At 39.3% G+C, this 19,228-nt stretch overlaps 2 protein-coding genes across 11 annotated transcripts in view; both read right to left on the reverse strand.

Moving 5' to 3' along the window:
* The window catches only part of ccny (cyclin Y), a 49,855-nt gene extending 41,271 nt beyond the window's left edge, over positions 1 to 8,584 (reverse strand). For 8 of the 10 annotated variants that reach the window (XM_074621260.1, XM_074621257.1, XM_074621258.1 and 5 more), the window contains exon 1: positions 7,870 to 8,584. In XM_074621260.1, coding sequence (XP_074477361.1) covers positions 7,870 to 8,023 — 154 coding nt within the window. In that variant the 5' untranslated portion in view covers positions 8,024 to 8,584. Of the gene's footprint in view, positions 1 to 4,579; positions 4,640 to 7,869 lie in introns of those variants that run through there. The other 2 variants (XM_074621262.1, XM_074621264.1) reach the window with 2 other exon arrangements.
* A 2,903-nt stretch (positions 8,585 to 11,487) lies between these two features.
* LOC141759692 (cyclic AMP-dependent transcription factor ATF-1-like) lies at positions 11,488 to 17,054 on the reverse strand. The gene is made up of 3 exons (XM_074621977.1): positions 16,832 to 17,054; positions 14,330 to 14,471; positions 11,488 to 12,752 (listed from the first exon to the last, which is right to left on the reverse strand). Exons 1-3 carry the CDS (start codon positions 16,866 to 16,868, stop codon positions 12,608 to 12,610), a joined length of 324 nt encoding a protein of 107 aa, XP_074478078.1. The 5' UTR covers positions 16,869 to 17,054; the 3' UTR covers positions 11,488 to 12,607.
* Positions 17,055 to 19,228: the final 2,174 nt, after the last annotated feature.

The following is a 19,228-nucleotide window of genomic DNA, read 5'->3' on the forward strand; positions in this document are numbered from 1 at the left end:
AAATGTTGAGGGGGAGATAAAAAGTCAACAGTAGATGTCACATAGAAGTGGTGTACATCATCTGAAAGATGGGATCCATTAATCATGTTTTACCACTTGAGAATTCATAACAATGGTAAATAATCCCTCTTAAATACCACATTCAGATACCGAGACTTTGAGGAACACCGTAGAAAAAGCCATGCTGTGATTTGGTTTCAAAAACTTTTGTCATTTTGAGATTTCTGCAAGAACTGCATTTTTCGGCAATTGGATGCCGAGCACTTCTGTTCTGGAAACTGCTCGGAAACCCCCTTATTGTCAATCTAGCTAGGAAAGACACCCATCCTCTGAATGCCATAGATCTCTAGTTTGTGGTTGTAAAGTTGCATGAGGCTGTGATTATCCTAGAGGTCATCACAGGTAACTTTTTACAGTGAGGTCAAATTTAAAAAAATGATCTCACTATATGAAATGGCTACTATGGGGAATAACATCATCACACATGAATACAATTGGGCTCATTGGATCCCCAAGAGTCTCAGCTTTACAGTGATACACAATTTATGCAATTCCAAGACTGTTTATGGACCCCATTATAAATACACCTTTTTTGAATGGACAAAAATAACACATTTGTACTGCATGCACAAAAAATGCATGTGATTAACATAGAGTGTCTTTACATGTCTGTAAAGGGGAGACTCCTGGGTACCCATAAAACCCATTTTCATTCACATATCTTAAGGTCAGAGGTCAAGGGACCATGCCAGTTATTCCTCGCCAAAATTTAGCCTTATTTAGACTCCTTCTCGAGCTAGCGTGGCCAATGGATTCCTTAGGTTTTCTAGTTTCATATGATACCAGTACCTTCAATCTAGCTTTAAAACTGAGCCCACTATAACCTCTGAAAGACCAAATATAGGCCGAAATATAAGAGGTTAATGCTTTCTATTAATTATAATCCACGATTAGACTAAATACAAGATTACTTCACCCTAAAACTATTACATCTTGTCAGTTAATTGAGAAAATAATCAAGAGATTAATTGATAAAGAAAACAATCATCAGTTGCCCTAGCTTACATTGTTGCTGAAAGGTCCAATAAACAGGAAAGAGAGCCAAAATAGTTTAGACAAGAACCCATTTTTTCGTTGATGATCCCATTTTTTAACACAAGTTATGTATTTATCACTTATTTGGTAAAAAATGTGTTGTTAGCTTATGGTTCTCACATGCAGTTTTTACAAATAGTACAAATACAAATAGTTGTTTGTGATTATGTCAATCTTAGAAATTGATGGTATGCATTTACTGCACTGGCTATGAGTCATATGGGAAACGGGAACATTGTCAGTTAAATGTAAATCTGTGTGCATATATTTACATGGGACAGAGGAAACACAGACACAAAAAGGGCCATTTTTCACCTCAGCAACAATCAAAACCAAATCGGATCATACACCGTACATCTAGGTCAACTCGTCTGGAATTCATGGATAGGAGACTCCCTAGGCTCATCAACCAGGCATGAATAATCCATGTCCAGATTTCAATTAGCCTGCAAGCAAGACTCATCAATATGTGTGTGTATGTGTGTGTGTGCTCCAGAAATAACTAACTTTAACACTGATGAGACCGAGACAAATGTTGGGCCTGGAGCCATTGCTCATTTACAGATGTCTATGGTAAGTAAAACCCAAACAGGGTGAGAGATCCATCTGTTTCATTTTTTTCCATCTAGCTTTACTTTTTCCTATTAATTCTCAGACATCATAAGTGGCCTCGGTTTACCTTCACTTCGAGCTGCTGTGCAGAAATACAGCATTACAACACTCTCTGATCAAATTAGGCTAAAAATAGCTCAGCTGTTGGTTTGAAGGGTCTGGAAATCGCAAAGAAGGTCCCTCTCTCATTTTAGCGCTGCAATTAGGGCTGGGCAATATGACGATATATATTATCAAAAAGATATAAAAATGGTATAATATGTATTTTTCTTTATAGTTTCAATTGTCATTTAGGCTAGGCCTGTATATATTTATTTTTTTCTCTTGTAACTTCACTTAAAACGGTTATGTTCATTTTGCAATCAAGTTCTTAAAACTAGAAAATACTCTTCTACTTTAGTATTTAATTCACATGAGAGTATACAAAAATAGGCTTTACCATGTGGTTATTTCATATACACTATTTATTTATTGAATTACCAGACAGCATGCTATATTGTGATAGCAGATTTTGGCCATATTGCCCAGCCCTAGCTGCATGGTGAACCTAGTTATGTTGAGCATTTACATGTGCTACATGTAGATGGCAATCTGTAATCTTAATCTCTGATCATCCTGTCCTCCATATTCCTCTCCTATTCTTCTTCAAGGGGAAATCTTCCTCTTCTGCATACTGAAAAAAATATAAATCTTAGTAAGTTGTTTGATTTTCAGTTCTTATTTTCTCTCATAAGGAGCTAAGAAAAAGCTGTCTCTGATACACTTTCACTTGTTTCAAATATTTGATTAAAAAAGGCTACATATAGCAAACCACTCCAGTGAAATGATCAAGAAATTGAGAAAGTATTATTCCCATTTCTTTCTATTTACATTCCAAATGAATTCAATAACAGTATCACTCCCTATTGCTAGATTGTTATTGTTTTAAAAAAGGTTCAGATAAAAGTGTTAAAAGATATTTCATGCTGTGTGAAGCCTAGGACTGTCCCGAATACCATTTTTTGGGCTTCGAAGATTCAGAAATATTCGGAGATATTCGAAGCTTCGCGCAACTGCACGCCACGGCACAGCGCAGCACAGCGCGCCGCAGCAGGCTGACATGTTCTTCTGTATATGTCTCCATCTCCCTTGTTTCAGTGCCTGGACAGCGCCGCTGCCGCACTATTGTACACACACGCACCTCTACACACAACATACAGCAATATCCATCTTAGAAAAACTAATAATAATTAATGTTTAATATGAATAATGAAAAATGTTGTGGGATTATTCCTTGTTTCATGGCCTATTTTGAGATGTACACATTATTATTACATAAAACTAAGCATTCAAATACTGATTCAGAGGTCGATTACCATGGCAACGGTCAAAGCTTCGAAGCTTCAACGCATTCGGGTCAGCCTTAGTTAAGCAATGCTTATAACACCTTTATACCCACATCACTGCTGCCAGTCAACAACACTCAATTTCCAGAAAGCCATTTAGAGACTTTAGAAAACACATCTTTACATTTTTCATATGAAATGCATTTATACTGGAAAGTGTAGTAAAAGAGTGAAATATTGACTGTGGAGTCGGCTTGTGACCACACAAGCCACCAGTCAAGCAACAGTAGCTGGAGAACTGAGGTATTTCACAAGTGATTTCCTCCGCTTGGGAATCAATTACTTAACCTTTGTGTTGATGGCAACCATAAAACTTAACCACCCTTTAGGTCTGTATATCTGGTAGTCAACATGTCTTTATCACAGTCATAGACGAGTGATGGGCTTGACCCTGAGAGACCTGTGCCGTGGTACAGCATCTATGTCCTATAGGAGCAGATATACTGTACGTGCTGTATATCACGACAGACTGAACACAAAAGGACATAAATAGAGATAACTAAGTTGTCAGGTGAAGCATGAATCTCCAGCCTCTTTATCTCTGACTGGTGTATAAGCTACCATGAGAACACACAGGGTCATTATAGAGAGCGAGCAATTGCTCAGGCAAATCAGATTACACTGCGTAATTGTGAAAGGCGGCCACCTGAAAGACCCTCTCATACTTGTTAGGAGGCCTTTTCAATGAGCACTGTGTGTGTTTTGTTCGCGCACATGCAAGCGTGTGAGCGTGTGTCGTCACCGCTGTCAGCAGTTCTCATGGCTGATTTTTTTTGTAATCACATGCTCGACACAGACGGGGTCACACACACAAACAGAAGCAGATGAAGGCGTGCTCTCCGTGCAAACAAAATAAGTACAACCAAATCTAATACATCAATGATTACCATCAAACTGATCTCCTTTATGAGAGATGATCAACCAAGAGAAACACTTGAGGAACTATTTCCTCACTGATATCAAATCTCCCTGCAGCACATGGTCTCCTTGCATATTTCCTAAATTTCACTGTTCACAAAGTCCTCAAGATTATACCAGCTCTTTAGCCAGGCTTGGGCATGTATTCATTTGCTAGAATCAAGCAGTGTTCCTCCACAGGACAGGCACAGGAGTCTCCTGGCTGTGGAATGCCATTAGAGGTCCAGTGACACGGTCAAAAGGTCAAGACTTGTGTAAACAGCTAAACAGGACAAACACTAAAACCAGCCTGAAGCCAGTTCTTGCTCTCCCCTTCCTTCCATCATCACACTCTAAGAGGCACAATTCCAAGCATTGTGTTTTGTTTTGTTGGTCATTTCGTCCTCATGTCCAACTGTTTAAAACGCAACAGAAATGATTTGGATGAGACCTGCCTCGTGGTATACGTAGCTTCTAACCAATCTATGGTTGCAACTAACAATTATTTTCATTCATCATCGATTCGTTCATTCGGATTATTAGTCTATGAAATGTAAAACAAATAGAGAAAAGCATCTATCACAACTCACCAGAGCCCAAAGTATAGTCACATTAGAGCTGCAATAATTAGTCGATTAAGTCTATTGACAGCAAATTAACTATTCTATCAACTGTTCTTCTTCTTGGACTGGTCGTTTTTGTCATTTTTCAAGCACAAATAAAAAAAACATTCTGGTTCCAACTTTTCAAATGTAAGTATTTACTGCTTTTCTCTGTTTTATATGATCGTAAGCTGAATATCTAGTGTTTTGGACTGTTGTTTGGAACAGGACATCACAAGACATTTGTACTTGTACTATTCAAACGGGAATTTGTCATAATTTTCTGAATGTATAGAGCAAATGATTAAATCGAGAAAATAACTGGCAAAGTATTTCACTTACAATATGGCAAAGGAGATGCAGCAAATCATCACGGTTGAGAAGCTGAAACCAGCAAATGTTCAGCATCTTTGCTTGAGAAAATGCCTGAAACGATTCGCTGATTATCAAAACAGTTGTTGATTAATTTTCTTTTGAGAAAATCATCAATTAATCAACTAGTGATTGCAGCTCTAAACCATTCTAGAAATTCCTTTATCAAGAGGTCAAGGTGAGATATTCATTGTAGTGTCTCGTGGTGGTCTAAATATTGGCTTTACCATACTAATTCTGTGATTTTTCTGGCATAAAAGGGGTCAAAATTGTACATAAATACTACTGGCCCTGTTCCAACTTTGGATGATGTTTGAAAGAATGAGATAGCTGATACAAGCGCAAACAATCTTGATTTTCCTTGGTAAGGTGTCTGGGCTCATCCAAACAAGCTCAGACCAGAGCTGCAGCTTTTTCACATGGAAAGATGTTGGTTAAGGTGGTTCAGACATCTGATTAAGATGCCCTCTGGATGCCTCCCTGTGAAGGTATTCCAGGCACGTCCAACTAAGAGGACACCCCTGGGTTGACCTGGAACATGCTGGGAGGGATTACGGAGTGGGAATGCCTTGGATCCCCAAGAGGAAGTAGGGCGTCTGAGCGGCCTTGCCCACAATACCGCAACGAGGACCCAGAAAAGCAGCAGAGAATGAATGGATGGATGGATGGAATTTTGGTGTAAAATATCTATTTATCTGCAGCTGTAGTCCAAAAACATGCTATAAATATCTCTATTTGGCTTAAAAAAAAAATACTGATCAAATCCCATTTGACCCGTTCCATGCCTGCTCCATCATTTACAAAGATGCTGAGGAGGGCACAGATCAGAGCTTGAGGCTGATTACTCATTCCAGGGATGCGTACAGTGAGGATCGGCCTTTTTACAGCACACCATTCAGACTGAGCAATATAGCTTTGGGAAGAAACCTGCCATGCCAGAGAAACTGAGATATACACATAATGCCAAGTGGCATTTTGACCTGTTTTGTGTGTGTCAATGATACACAATTGGACACACTTTAGACCTCATTAGAAATAAAATTGTGCTTCGAGAAAACCGTCTCCGAGCTAAAGTTTATCGATTTGTCTTGGTAAATAACAGATCAAGACATATTTTGCCTCGAACAACTTTTCCGACAAACCAAACCAAACCAAAAGCAGTTTCACTACACTATTCCTCATTTTGCATGGGGAAACCCCTCAAACCTCCTGATGGGCCCTGCAGGCATTACATCTAAAAATGTACAGCAGAGTGTGACTGTGCTGCTCTTAATGAGTGTTGAAATGCGGGGCTGCGTCTGCGTCATTTCCCATTCAGCTCCCCGTAGGAAGTGAATAGACACCCCGCCATAAACACTGTCCATCATAATCACATCACCTCCCACTGGAGCCCAATTCACACTCGCCCTTCAAACACACTGTCCCAACCTTGCACACCCTTTCAAACACAGACACATGGTGGAGATGAAGCAAGCTCAGGGTCAGCAGACCACCAAATAACCAGGCAGCACCAGTCTGGAAGCGTTTGAAATCTGTGTATAATAAGTAGGGATGTATCGGTGCATCCCTAATAATAAGGATGGAAGATAATAGTGACTGTGAAACTAATAAGTACACTAATTCCCCAGCAAAAGTAGGGATGCACCGATACCGATACCAGATCGGATATTGGGCCGATACTGACTCAAATAGCCGGATTGGGTATCGTCGACAATTGGGCCGATATATTAAATTCAGTTCTATGTATCTATACTATACACATTACATACTGGGATTTTAATTTCTGTTTAAGTTTTGACCACGTTTTTTCAACTTTTTCAACCATTATTTGGTGTACGATTTTTTATTCTAACATTAAATAACCATTCAATACATTTGTATCTATACTTATTTGTTACATTTTGTTTTACAAAGTTAGGAAAGCAATATTGAAGTCGAGCCTGATGTTTCTGTACACATTAAAGAATGATCCCAGCGACTTCCGCACAGTGAGGTATACAGATTGTTAATTAAACACTGGTATCAGATCGGTGCACGGTATCGGCCGATACCCAAAGCCCAGATATCAGTATCAGTATTGTGACTGAAAAAGCTGGATCGGTGCATCCCTAATTTAAGTACTTTGGTACATTTGCATACCAAAACCACTGCCATATGGCTGATTTCCAATCTGCTGAAGTCCAATGAAAAGGAAGCCTACACAGTATTGTTGTTATTGGTGTCAGGGGTGGGTGGGTCCTTTGCACAGATGTTGCAAGCTCTCATTATCTGTCCAAATCTTTAGCAATAAATCACTGTCCCCAGCTACAACACTAAATAATAATAATAATAATAATAATAATAATAATAATAATAATAATAATAATAATAATAATAATAAGTGGTGTGTGTCGTTTCTTATATTATTTAAATGTTATTTAGACCCGACAGTGAAAAGATGGTAACTGCCTCTGCATCTCACCGTCTAGATTCTCTCTGTCGCTGATGTGCTGGAGGTTGCATCCCTAATTTAAGTACCCTGGTACTCTTGCATACCAGTTTGGATTGGAAAACCACTGCCATATGGCTGATTTCCAATCTGCTGAAGTCCAATGAAAAGGAAGCCTACAGTATTGTTGTTATTGGTGTCAGGGGTGGGTGGGTCCTTTGCACAGATGTTGCAAGCTCTCATTATCTGTCCAAATCTTCAATAATACACTAAACAATAAATCACTGTCCCCAGCTAAAACATTAAATAATAACAATAATAATAATAATGGTAATTATAACAATAATGATAATGATAATGATAATAATAATAAGTATTATTATTATTATTATAATAATTGGTGTGTGTTGTTTCTTATATTATTTAAATGTTATTTAGACAGTGTAAACGGGGTAATATAAGTGCCTCTGCCTCTCACCGTCCAGGTTCTCTCTGTCGCTGATGTGCTGCAGGTTGCAGCCCGTGTCCTCTCGGCTCAGCTCCGGTTCCGGCCGGTAGGGCTCCAGCCTGGAGTGGTTGTTCCTCCGGTGTTTGGGGCTGGAGGACACGCAGCAGGAGGTCGTATTCCCCATGGTTGTGGTGGTGGTGTGAGCAGGTTCTGCTTATATAGTCCAAACTGTGTCTTCTTCAGCCTTCTTCTCCTGGCTGAGCTGTTAACGTTGCTGCGCGAGAGAGAAAAAACGGGGCGGTAACGCGGAGAGCCAGACAACTACAAGCCCCGGTATCCGTTAACGTTACACGCCCTTCCCCCGAGTCGACAGCAGGCTAACCGGACAAGTGCAGTCATTTAAACCGCTGATAACACGCCAAAGTCGGCTAATAAATGTGACTAGTCGCCCTCCGTCTCCTTCCACCCGTCCAGGCAGATGTAGAGCCTCTCTCTGCTCTGCAGGCTGCGGCTTCACACTCGACTCCTCCGCCTCGTAATGTCCGTCCGAGCGTCCGGTTATCTGCACAAACACATTTTGATACACTGTAACTTTATGACGACATGAATACATATGCGGACATGCTTCTTTAGCTCGTCGGGAGGAGATATTGTCGCTCTCGGAGCTACATGGTTGCCGATGTAGTTAGTATGTTACTGTAGACTGCTGCTGCTGCTACATCCGCTGCCTGGAGGCTTTCAGGGGCTCCTTGTAAAGTCGGATTTTAGACAACAAGGTTAAGAAAATGGCTTCGCACTTTTAAATGCACTATGGTGTTTTTAACCCACGAAAGCCATAATAATAAAACAATAATAATGATAACAATGTAAAGCTAGGAAACTAACCACAACGTTTGAGGTTGAATCGTGTGGCATTGTTTGTTCTTTGCATGTTAACTTTGAAAACAATTTGCGAAGAACAACGTAGGTCTGCAGTAGCTTTGTTAATATATATTTTTTTTACCTTCAGTTACTCACTGTATTCCTGCTGTTCCGTTTTTGTATTTCCCGACCAAATTGTGGGAGATGGGTCGTGGGCTACATGTGTGTATATAGAAATTCCAATATTTCTTGCAGCACGTAAACATACCTTAAAAACCCCATAGCACTGTGGCTGTGATGGAAAAGGTTCCGGTTCAAGTGGGTGGTTACCATGTAATAAATGGATGCCAGTCTCTTGGAGATACAATAAAGTAAGAAAAATGTGTAAAAAATAAAACTATATAGAAAATAAAGAATAAAATAGAAAAATACAGAATAAATAAATATAGACTAGAATGGAAAATAACAAGTGGGTTCCTGAAGTCTGTCAACGATTGTTTCCGTTCTACCAATATTTATCTACAGACAGAAGCCTATAAAAAGAATTAACTAAGAATACATTGCAATGTGTTCTTACTTTAGCAGGTTGGGAATGCTAATTGTTGTATATCCCTGGGTTATGTCTTTGTGACATGTTATGGACCCAAACATGGACATGTGTCATTTCCTTCTCACCCTTATTAGTGAGTGCTAGTTAATTATTTGATCTTGACTCATGACTGACAAATCCATGAGGGCTTTGCTTTGTCTGTGACAGAGTGAGATGGTTGCTCATACTAAACCTCTCTGCAGGATTAAGTGAGATTAGTGGAGGTTAACGTAAACAAAGTGAGGTCGTCGGGTGTAGCCTGATCCTTTGAGATGTTTTCCATGGCATGGCAAGACAAATATGTGCACGCTGATGCCTCAGACTATCACTGGTGATGCTGGAGACTGAAGAATGTATGAATTGATGAGGCTTTTTTGCAAGATTACATTGGTTGACACGATCAGGCATGGTGCTGTAGTGCAGCCTGCTGGCACTGCAGCTGCATTGCATTTAATGAGAGAATAATACTCCCACATTACAGCCTGATCTGAAAGATGTTTTTGCACCTAACATGTGAGAGCTCTTTTCTATAATCCTCGAGTTTAATCTTGAAACATTTAAGAAGATACACGGGCAACTGTTTCAAATTCTACAAACCAAGATCACAGATTAAAGCTGAGGTAGGCGAGATTGGAGCAAATATGATTTTTAAAAAAAAGTTATTTTTATAAAACAGTCGCTATATCGTGACAGTATTACATGAAACAGGTAACCTGAAAAAAATCATGTGCCTCTGTTTCCTCCGGTGTCCTCCGGTGTTCCTAACGGCATCTGCGAAATTTCACAGACCGGAGGAAAACAAGCAGTAAGAGCTGATCTGAGGTCTGCTGTCCAGCTGCCGTCTATGAGAGCCGGCTGTCAATCACTCGCAAACTCCGACCAAACGGTCAAACTAGGCAGCGCTGATCAAATATGAATCAATATTATGTCATGTTAATGCCTATTTCTCTCCTCAAATGTTTTCAGAATCAACTTGTAGTGTACTGTTTAGCTGTAAAATGAGAAAGTTTGTAATGCAGCCGCCATTGTAAAATCTGTTGAAGGAACGCCAAGTTCCGGTGACATGACCGGAGCACAGCGAATAGGAACGCTCTCTCAATGAAATGACCTGTGATTGGTCAAAGTCTCCCGTCACGGAGATTTTTTAAAGTCTGAAAACAGAGCCATGAGGAGGTGCAGAAGTCTAGTTATCTCTCAGAACACTAGAATTACAATATGCTGAAAGGTTATTATGGAATTTTTGCCCAATGATGCCAAAAACATACTGTCTACTGCCACTTTAAAGAGTGTGCTGCAGCTGAATGAGTGCCCAGCATTTGGAAGCATTTTACATATTCCAGGCAAGCCGATCTCTGTAATGATTAGTGACTTCACCAGATACAATGACATGTTTTAATTGCTGTTACATCTGCTCTCATTGATGCAGTAATGTTTAAAAGGTGGGTGTAGTCTAAGGCTACACTCGGACAGTATTTCCTTTTCCCCACCGGTGCATTCCACAGTGCGGTTTTGTGACTGTGTTTTGTTATATACTGGACAGGAATAAGGTTTCACAATAGGCCCAGGTGCAGTGCAAGTCTCAGCGGTATTGGACTCTTCCCTCAGTTGTTTTGTTTCCATGATGCCTCACCCAAAGCAGTGACGATGTAGCACAAAAAAATAATAAAAAATAATAAGCCAGACATTTTGCATATCTTTAATTGAATTGTTCCACTTAAAGAAAACCCAAATTCCATTCCCATTACAACTATTAATCAGTTTGTCGATATTTGCTTGGAGAAGCTATACATTTTTTCTTTTCCTGCAACAAATTCTGGAGTATTTGAGAAGTTGATTGTATCCACTAAGTCAGAGAAGAATGCCGTCACTGAAAACAGGGCCTGTCATTCCTCTGGATGTGATTTATGGAAAAATGTGTTTAAATACCCATCCTACTTCCTCTTCTTCCAGCATATACTGTGCAAAAACAGTGTGGCTTTTTCACAGCATGTGTATCATCTACGAAAGATGCAAAAGAGGAGAAATTGTTTTGCTCTGTCAGCGGAGTCATCATTGAAAGGACAGCACAGCACGTTCTGAGCAGAAACCCAAGGTTGAGACTCACATGGCGTTAAAAGCTTAACTAAAAGCTCATAATAGTACTATGATAGGTGTCCTATGTATTTTTCATATTTACTGTGTTGAAAAAAACAGCGAGACACTAAACAAGAACTTTATTAAAGCAAATACATTAAACATGTCTGGTGTGATCAACAGCTAAGGTGATAAAGAGGAGAAATAAAGCACCAACAAAGAAGACTGTAACAAGAAGTTGGATTTCTGCATCAAATTAATTAACCACATTCAAATTGATGGTTACATAAATAACTTCTAAATTCTGCCATGTATACTGAGATGAAGCAAAAAAGAGTAAAGTTAAAACACGAAGTTAACAATTCCACAAATGTGTGTATTTGTTAACTAAATATACACTCATTCATATTACCATAAATACGTTTTTTCCTTCTTTTTTTTTTACAAACTATGCACCAAAATTATATTAAAAAAAAGAAATACAGGGTAAATCTGCCCAAATAAATATTAATGCAACAGCATATAGATGCAGAACTGATCCTGGTAGGTCTTTACATTAAATACAAAGGAAGATGGGTGATAAATGCAGTGGGTATTAATTCTATAAGGATTTTCTGAAGTGGAATAACATAGAACACAAACATTTCCACGAGAAGCCCTGATGACCTGATGACCTGATTCCCTTTGAACATTGAGCATTTCCTGAACAAACCTCCATAGCAAAACAGACCATCACAAAGACTATCAATTGATAGTATTTTAATAGAGCCAAATATAAAAAAAAATCAAATAAAAAAATCTGTCCATAAAGGAATGTAAAATCCAGTGCAGTTAAGGTGGTAACTGCAGAGGCCTTGGTGCCAGACATTGGCAGCGTGTTTGGATGTTCAGTTCCTTCCAGCGCTGCAGCTCGGCCTTCAGCATCTTATTCTCTAAGGTGTTGTGATTCTCCAATTTCTTCATATATTCCTTCTTTCTCCTGTGGAATTTTCTGTTCAAAGGGATATAAGCTCCTTGTAAAACTCACTGATAATAACCCTGAAACAAGTTCTTGTTTTTGCTGGTGGAGGCGCATCGGATAATTCAGAGCCAGAAACATTGACATCATCGTGTAAACAAGTTTTACAGCAAGAACAAGGAGTGATCTGTGTGAGTGTGTGTGAGTGTGTGTGCACGTGTATCTGTCCAAGCAAAGCCAGAGTCCTCGAGACACCCCACAGAAGCATCGCAGTCCACACAAAGGAATCACTCGTTTTTATGCCGGTAGATGTCTTTTAAGGCTCTAAGCTCCTCAATCAGAGTCTTGTTTTGATTCTCGAGCACGGCCACGCGATTTTCAAGGCATTTGACATATTCCTTCTTCTTTCGTCGACACTCCCGGGCGGCTTCCCTGGAAGCAACAACAACAGTTACGGTGAAAAAGAAGCCTCGGCATCTTGGCTTCTCTCCCAGATACAACAGAGAACGAGCCATGAATCAGGTTGCACCAAGGGGAACAAGAAAGCTCACATTACAAAAGATTTCCTCATGTGGGCACAGAATGCTTAGATGACGATGATGATATTTGTGATACATGCGGGATAGCAGGACGAGAGTCAACCAAAGGTGGAGAATGTCATCAACCCCCCCATCCAAGAAGATTTACTGATCACTGATGGTAGTAAAATCATCATGTGGGAGGACAGGGAACATGCAAACAAGACAAGTGTGAGTCAGTGCCGGTGGTGACACCAGGCTGTTTACAGCAAACACACAGTACACGCTCTACACACAGCATGTTAAAAACAGGAGCTAATCGATTTTGCTCAGCAGCAAACCAGACTTATCCACATACGACTGACCTCCTGACAGACACGAGTTCTAAGAGTTGGTCAGACAACTCACTCTTGTGTTACAGAGCAGATAATGAGGAGTCAGACAACCTAAGAATTAGCAGCTTAACCCCGTGGATGCAGGTGAATCATGCGGTGGAATGATGATAGGCTGGTGGATCTTATCATTACATGCAGTTATTGTCATACACTGTTATTTGGTATTGTGCGTATTACACAGTAAGCTCAGCAGAAAAGGCATTGGATTGGAGGAGAACCTCCAAGGTTCCATACAGTGAATGGGTCCAATACCGATATTATCATTTGAGGTTCCAGTAACAATATATATTGGGTAATATTTGTTTTTTAACATAAACATAGAACATTTTTGGTGAGGATATGACATTTTACAGTAGAAAATTTAACTTGTCAGAGTTCTCTGTTGGAAAAACTTTGTAGCAGTAACATTGTTTTTAAAGGTGCAGTGTGCGGCATCTAGCGGCAAGGTTGCAGATTGCAACCAATTGAAACTTCACCCGTGTGCCAAGCGTGTAGGGGAACTATGGTGGCCGACGCAAAAATGTGAAATCGCAAATGGCCCTATCTAGAGCCAGTGTTTGGTTTGTCCATTCTGTTGGACATGGTGGCCGGCTCCGTGAAGAGGACCCGCTCCGTGTGTAGATATGAAGGGCTCATTCTAAGGTAACACAATTATTCTTATTTTCAGGTGATTATACACTGAAGAAAACATACTTATTAATATCATATTCCATTTCTGCCAATAGATCCCCCTAATGTTACACACTGTTCCTTTAAACAAGTGCTGGTAGCCTGGTACGGTAGGTGCATCCTCCCTGTTTCCAGTGTTTATGCTAAGCTAAGCTAATGGGCTGCTGGCTGTAGCTTCACATTTAGCGTACAATATGAGAGTGGTATCAATCTTCTCATCTAACTTTAGTAAATAAGAGTATTTCCCAAAATGTTGAACTATTGCTTTAAAATACCTCTATGTCTTTGACATTATATACTGCAATTGCATGTTATTCATGAGCCACCATAGTTATTTTTTAGTTATTTTTATAATATATCTAATTTAGCTAATATCGGTATGTCTGATTTCATGGCCAAGCTGCTGTGTGTGAATGGTCCTCTCTACCTGTTCTTCATCAAGCGGAGCTCCCTCTTTTGTACCGTGTCTTTGGTTTTCATGAAGCTATGAGCGCTGGCCCCTGCCATCTCCTGAGGGAGGCTGGAGTTGGTGTTACGCAGCTGGCAGGCCGTCAAGTCACTTGAGTTGCCTGGGGAGACACAAAACAACATGTCAGTCAATGGGGTGGGGTTGCCCGAGCTATTTGTAAATCCACTACGAAGCTTGTGTGGAAAAGTCGCATCACAAGCTGTAACATAACTCCAAAAACAAACAGTGTAACAATGTATTAAATGTATTGCTTTGTTTTGTTTATGCATAGGCTATATGCAGAAATATGAGTTAATAGTATTCATGTAGTTTAGAAATATCTGATAAAAGTAGCTAACCCGCGCTATTTGGTCATTTAGTCTAAGTTACAAACACTTACATTATAACTAGTTTAAAGGTCACATATTGTAAAAAGTGAGATTTTCATGTCTTTTATATTATAAAGCAGGTTTAAGTGCTTTATAAATACTGTTAAACTATCAAAACGCTCAATATACGGAGAAATACACACAGTCCGTATTCAGAAATTGTGCATTTGAAACAAGCTGTTTGGATTTCTGTCCATTTGTGATGTCACAAATCTACAATATTTAAACCATTACACGGTTTTAAACGTAAACATTCTAAATGTGTCCCAGTTTATTTCCTGTTACAGTGTATGTGAATAACATCAGCTGACAGGAAGTAAACATGGACACACACCGTTGCCTAGCAATGCAATTCCATTGCAATTCCGTTGAAATGCACTAAAACGCAGCGTTTCAGACAGAGGGTGAATACAGGCATATTCAGGCTGACAGTATGAGGAAAATAGAGTGTTTTTTGAACATTACAGCATGTAAACATGTTCTAGTAGAAACATAAAATACAAGTATGAACCTGAAAATGAGCAGGATATGGGTCCTTTAAGACCTGGTCCAACATATCAGTCAACGTGTTTAGTATTTTCAATTTAGTGACAGATAAAACTATGACACACAGCCTACATAATCCTGTAACTCTTAAAGACGACCTACCGGTATTATGTTTATTTTGAGGTGCATATTTGTATTTTGGATTTCTACTAGAACATGTTTACATGCTTTAATGTTCAAAGAACGCTTTATTTTTCTCATACCGGCTGTGCTGCAGCACCTATGTTCACCCTCTGTCTGAAACGCCCTGTTTGAGCTCCTGCACCTCCGAAAAGCTCAGTCTGCTCCGATTGGTCAACCGAACCAAACTCTTTGGACTCCACTCCCACTCTGCTCTAACTAGCTTTGTTTGAGGCCGTGCCAAACTAGCCACTAGGCAGGTGTTATGCAAATGTGTTACTTGGCGACATCACCACGTTACGGGAGAGTAACTCCCTTTTGCGTGGACTTTGTAACTTTGCAGACCTTTTACATGCACAAAAAAACTATATAACTCACTAAAAGAAAGGGAAAAAGCATCAAAGGTCCTCTTTAACATTTTCACATGACTTTTGTTCTTGTAAACCAGAAGCTCTTATTCTCAGAGGTAGACTGTTTCAGAGAGTGAAACCAAAAATACTGTAAATTCACTTTAGTTGAAATAGATTTTCAAGATTGCAAAGGTTCTATTTGTCACGGGATCATTAAATGTGTGCTGTGAAATGCAGGATCGCATACAAGGTTGTGCTACATAAATAATAAATAGACGGATTTAGAGAGCATAAGTGACTCAATTCCACATTTCATTCTCTCCTCTTTGTGACACTGAGAAAGAAAAGAAATATGCACATTGAGAAACACTGCCATTCTTATCTACTTCTTCTGTTCATTGTTTGCTCGGTGCCAGTAGAACTCACTGGCCCTCATATCATATAATACGCTGATGATTAATTCTGTGATATGTTGGAATCATAAAAGGAACTGCATCTAATCACAGCGTTGCTGTCGGCTGACGTCAATGCGCATCTCATTCGCTGGTTCGCATTTACATGTCGCGGCTGGGGGCCTGTTCCAGGAAAAGCAGTGACGTCAGCTACTGCTGCTATGTGCGCTGAGTGGGCAGAGGACTGAAGCATTTCACAGAGAGAGAGAGAGAGAGAGTAGCAGTGGAGAGAGAGAGAAAAACAGACTGAGGAGACATGCAAACCCTGTGAAAATGTTTCTTATCGACTGAAAATTAAACTAATATTTCCACGGTTCCTTTTTAAGAGATGTTATTTGAGGGAATTATTACGTTTTCTAATAATGGTTTGGGAAAAAGTCACTGAAAAACATCAACAAATGTGTAATATCTGAAAAGCCAATCACAATAATCCAGGTTTCTTTCAATTCCAATACTGACAAATGAACTCTGAATTTTGCCACACTGACATTAATAATCACTGACTGTATTTTGAGAGATTCCTAAATATTTATAAATATTATATGAATATTTCAACTGAACAACAAGGTAGAAAAGCTTTTTGTTTTTTGTTTTCAGATCAGTCAGTAAAAGAGATGAACCTACCTGTGTCTGTGTCTGTCTCGTCCCCAGTAACAGCCATACTGTATCAATTCCCAGCTTTTCCAAAAGAGACTGTCCCCTTCTGAGTCTTCTCTCTGACTGAAATGTTACCACAGCCAACAGCGAGGCTGTGTGTGCAATTTACAATTAGAGGCATTGACATCACCATGACATCACTGGCCTCCTGATGTCAACAGTATGGTTTGCTCTCTGCCCGACACAGAGCTATGAGTCAGGGGCTCTGCTGTTTGTCTTTGGGAAGGAATTTGCTTCAGCTAGACCGGAGCTCACTGAACGCTGAAGAGGGCAGCTGGGTTGAAGGTGGACAGTCAGTAGAGGCATGACAGATTTGGACTTCAATCACTCAAAAACAAATGTTATGGTTAGAAGTTCATTGTGTAAACCAGAAATAACATTTTGTGTATTTGCATTGCTAGAATGTAGATGAAAGTCATTACAAAAAAGGTTTTTACTATAAAGCCAGGTTGCTGATATATATAGCCACATTATTAGGTGCTTGTACACTTATATGTAGCCACTGTCACAGCAAAACATTATCTCTTAACTGATTCAATTCAAAGCTAAAGGAGCTGGCTCCCTCTGCAGGCATTAGAGGTAAATAGAGGACCTCAGTTCAGTTAAGGAAATGTGACAACGTCCTTTGTTTTGTTTGGACATTCCAAGATCATTTGTCAACCACCTGAGCAGAAAGTGAAACAGTGATGGAGGAAGTATTCAGATACTTTACTTCCTTTAGTAAAAGCAGCAATATCACACTGTAAAATACTCTGTTACAAGAAAAAGTCCCGCATTGACAAGTAAAAGTATGTAAGTGTTGATAGCAAAATGCATTTAAAGTATTAAAAGTAAAAGCGCTCAAATGGCCCCTTTGAGTGTTATACTATTATATTCTGCTGTATATCATTATATTATTACTGATGCATCAATAAGTGGTGTACATAAGCAGCCTTTTACTACTGTAATTGGTTGAAGGGGAGCTAATTTTAACTGCATTACAGTATATACTGTTAGTAGTTTAAATTATAAAAATGCTTTATAAACTCATCATTTGTTCCATATGTCAAACAATATGTTACTATGGCTGTCAAATAGCTGAACTTGTAGAGGAATAAACAGTACAATAGTTACCCCTAAATTGTAGTGGAGTACAAGTATAGAGTTGCATGTAGTGGAAATACTCAAGTAAAGTACAAATACCTCACATTTGTACTTACATACATTCCACCACTGCAGTGAGATCAAATGAAATCCTACTGAATAAAGAGGTATTTGTCCTTGTTAATCCAAACGCATATAGGTTTTGACCAACTGAACCTGTTGGTTTAACATTTAGGCCCAGTGCACTTACAAAATATTTAACTTGGTTCTCTCTTTTATGTGATTTGTTTTATCTTGTTCCTTCTCTTTTGTAAGATACGCTATGTATGTACAGTAGGTTGCTGGCCTGCAACAAAAAGCATTAAGATATTTCCATCCATAACTGACAAACCTAGTTAATAAATGTCACCCTGCCTAATATTTCATATAGATATAATACATTTTATTGGTCATAAAATATATTATGAGCATCCCTATCAGGGGTTCCGCTGGAAATTTGTTAGAGGAAGTTGTAAACCGCAAAGCGAACATACGATGTGATCACTAAATCAATTCTGATGTGTCTAATAGATGGCCTTGCTCATCAAATATGTGGCCCTTTCTGTGTGATTTACTGCCATGTTTGTTTTTTATCTGAAGGCTAATTTAGTTTCATTAATGTACAATAATTTCCTTATTAACAGAGAGGTGATGCAGGAAACCCTGAGCAACTGTCACTGTTTTCTTGTTTTCTACAGTTATTTACTACCCATCCTAATTATTTAGTAATTATTTTAGTATTTAGTGGTCTGGAAATCATACCTGGCAATCTTGGCTTGCCATTCTTCTGTGGGCCATCCAACGTCCTTTGGTTGAGCTCAAGGGTCCTTGGAGGAGGCTGTGGTGTTTGTGTGCTGGTCACGGCAATAAAGGGCAGGTTCTGTGTCCCATTACGTGGGAACCTGACGGGACCTCCTTGGAAATCCCACTGGGTAGGTAAAAAGGTAAGGTTACCAGCCAAGTACATAATAATGGATCAGGCTTTTATTTACACAACCTGGCTGTGATTATGACAACAATAACCTTTCTTCTGTCTTATGCATAATGCTAGAATTGGGTTAAGGGAAGTCACCCCAGGCAAAAACATAGTTTTTATGCACTGATTTTGGGCTATTTTGCTTCCAAAACATGTTTTCTATCAGTCTAGTGGAATGAAAACATCCACAATACACATTTAGCTGTTTATTTTAATACTTTGTCTATTTGGGTCTGTAGATGTCTCTTAAATTCAACAAAGGTTAG

This window comes from Sebastes fasciatus, chromosome 21, assembly GCF_043250625.1.
Source record: "Sebastes fasciatus isolate fSebFas1 chromosome 21, fSebFas1.pri, whole genome shotgun sequence".
Classification (NCBI taxonomy): Eukaryota; Metazoa; Chordata; class Actinopteri; order Perciformes; family Sebastidae; genus Sebastes; species Sebastes fasciatus.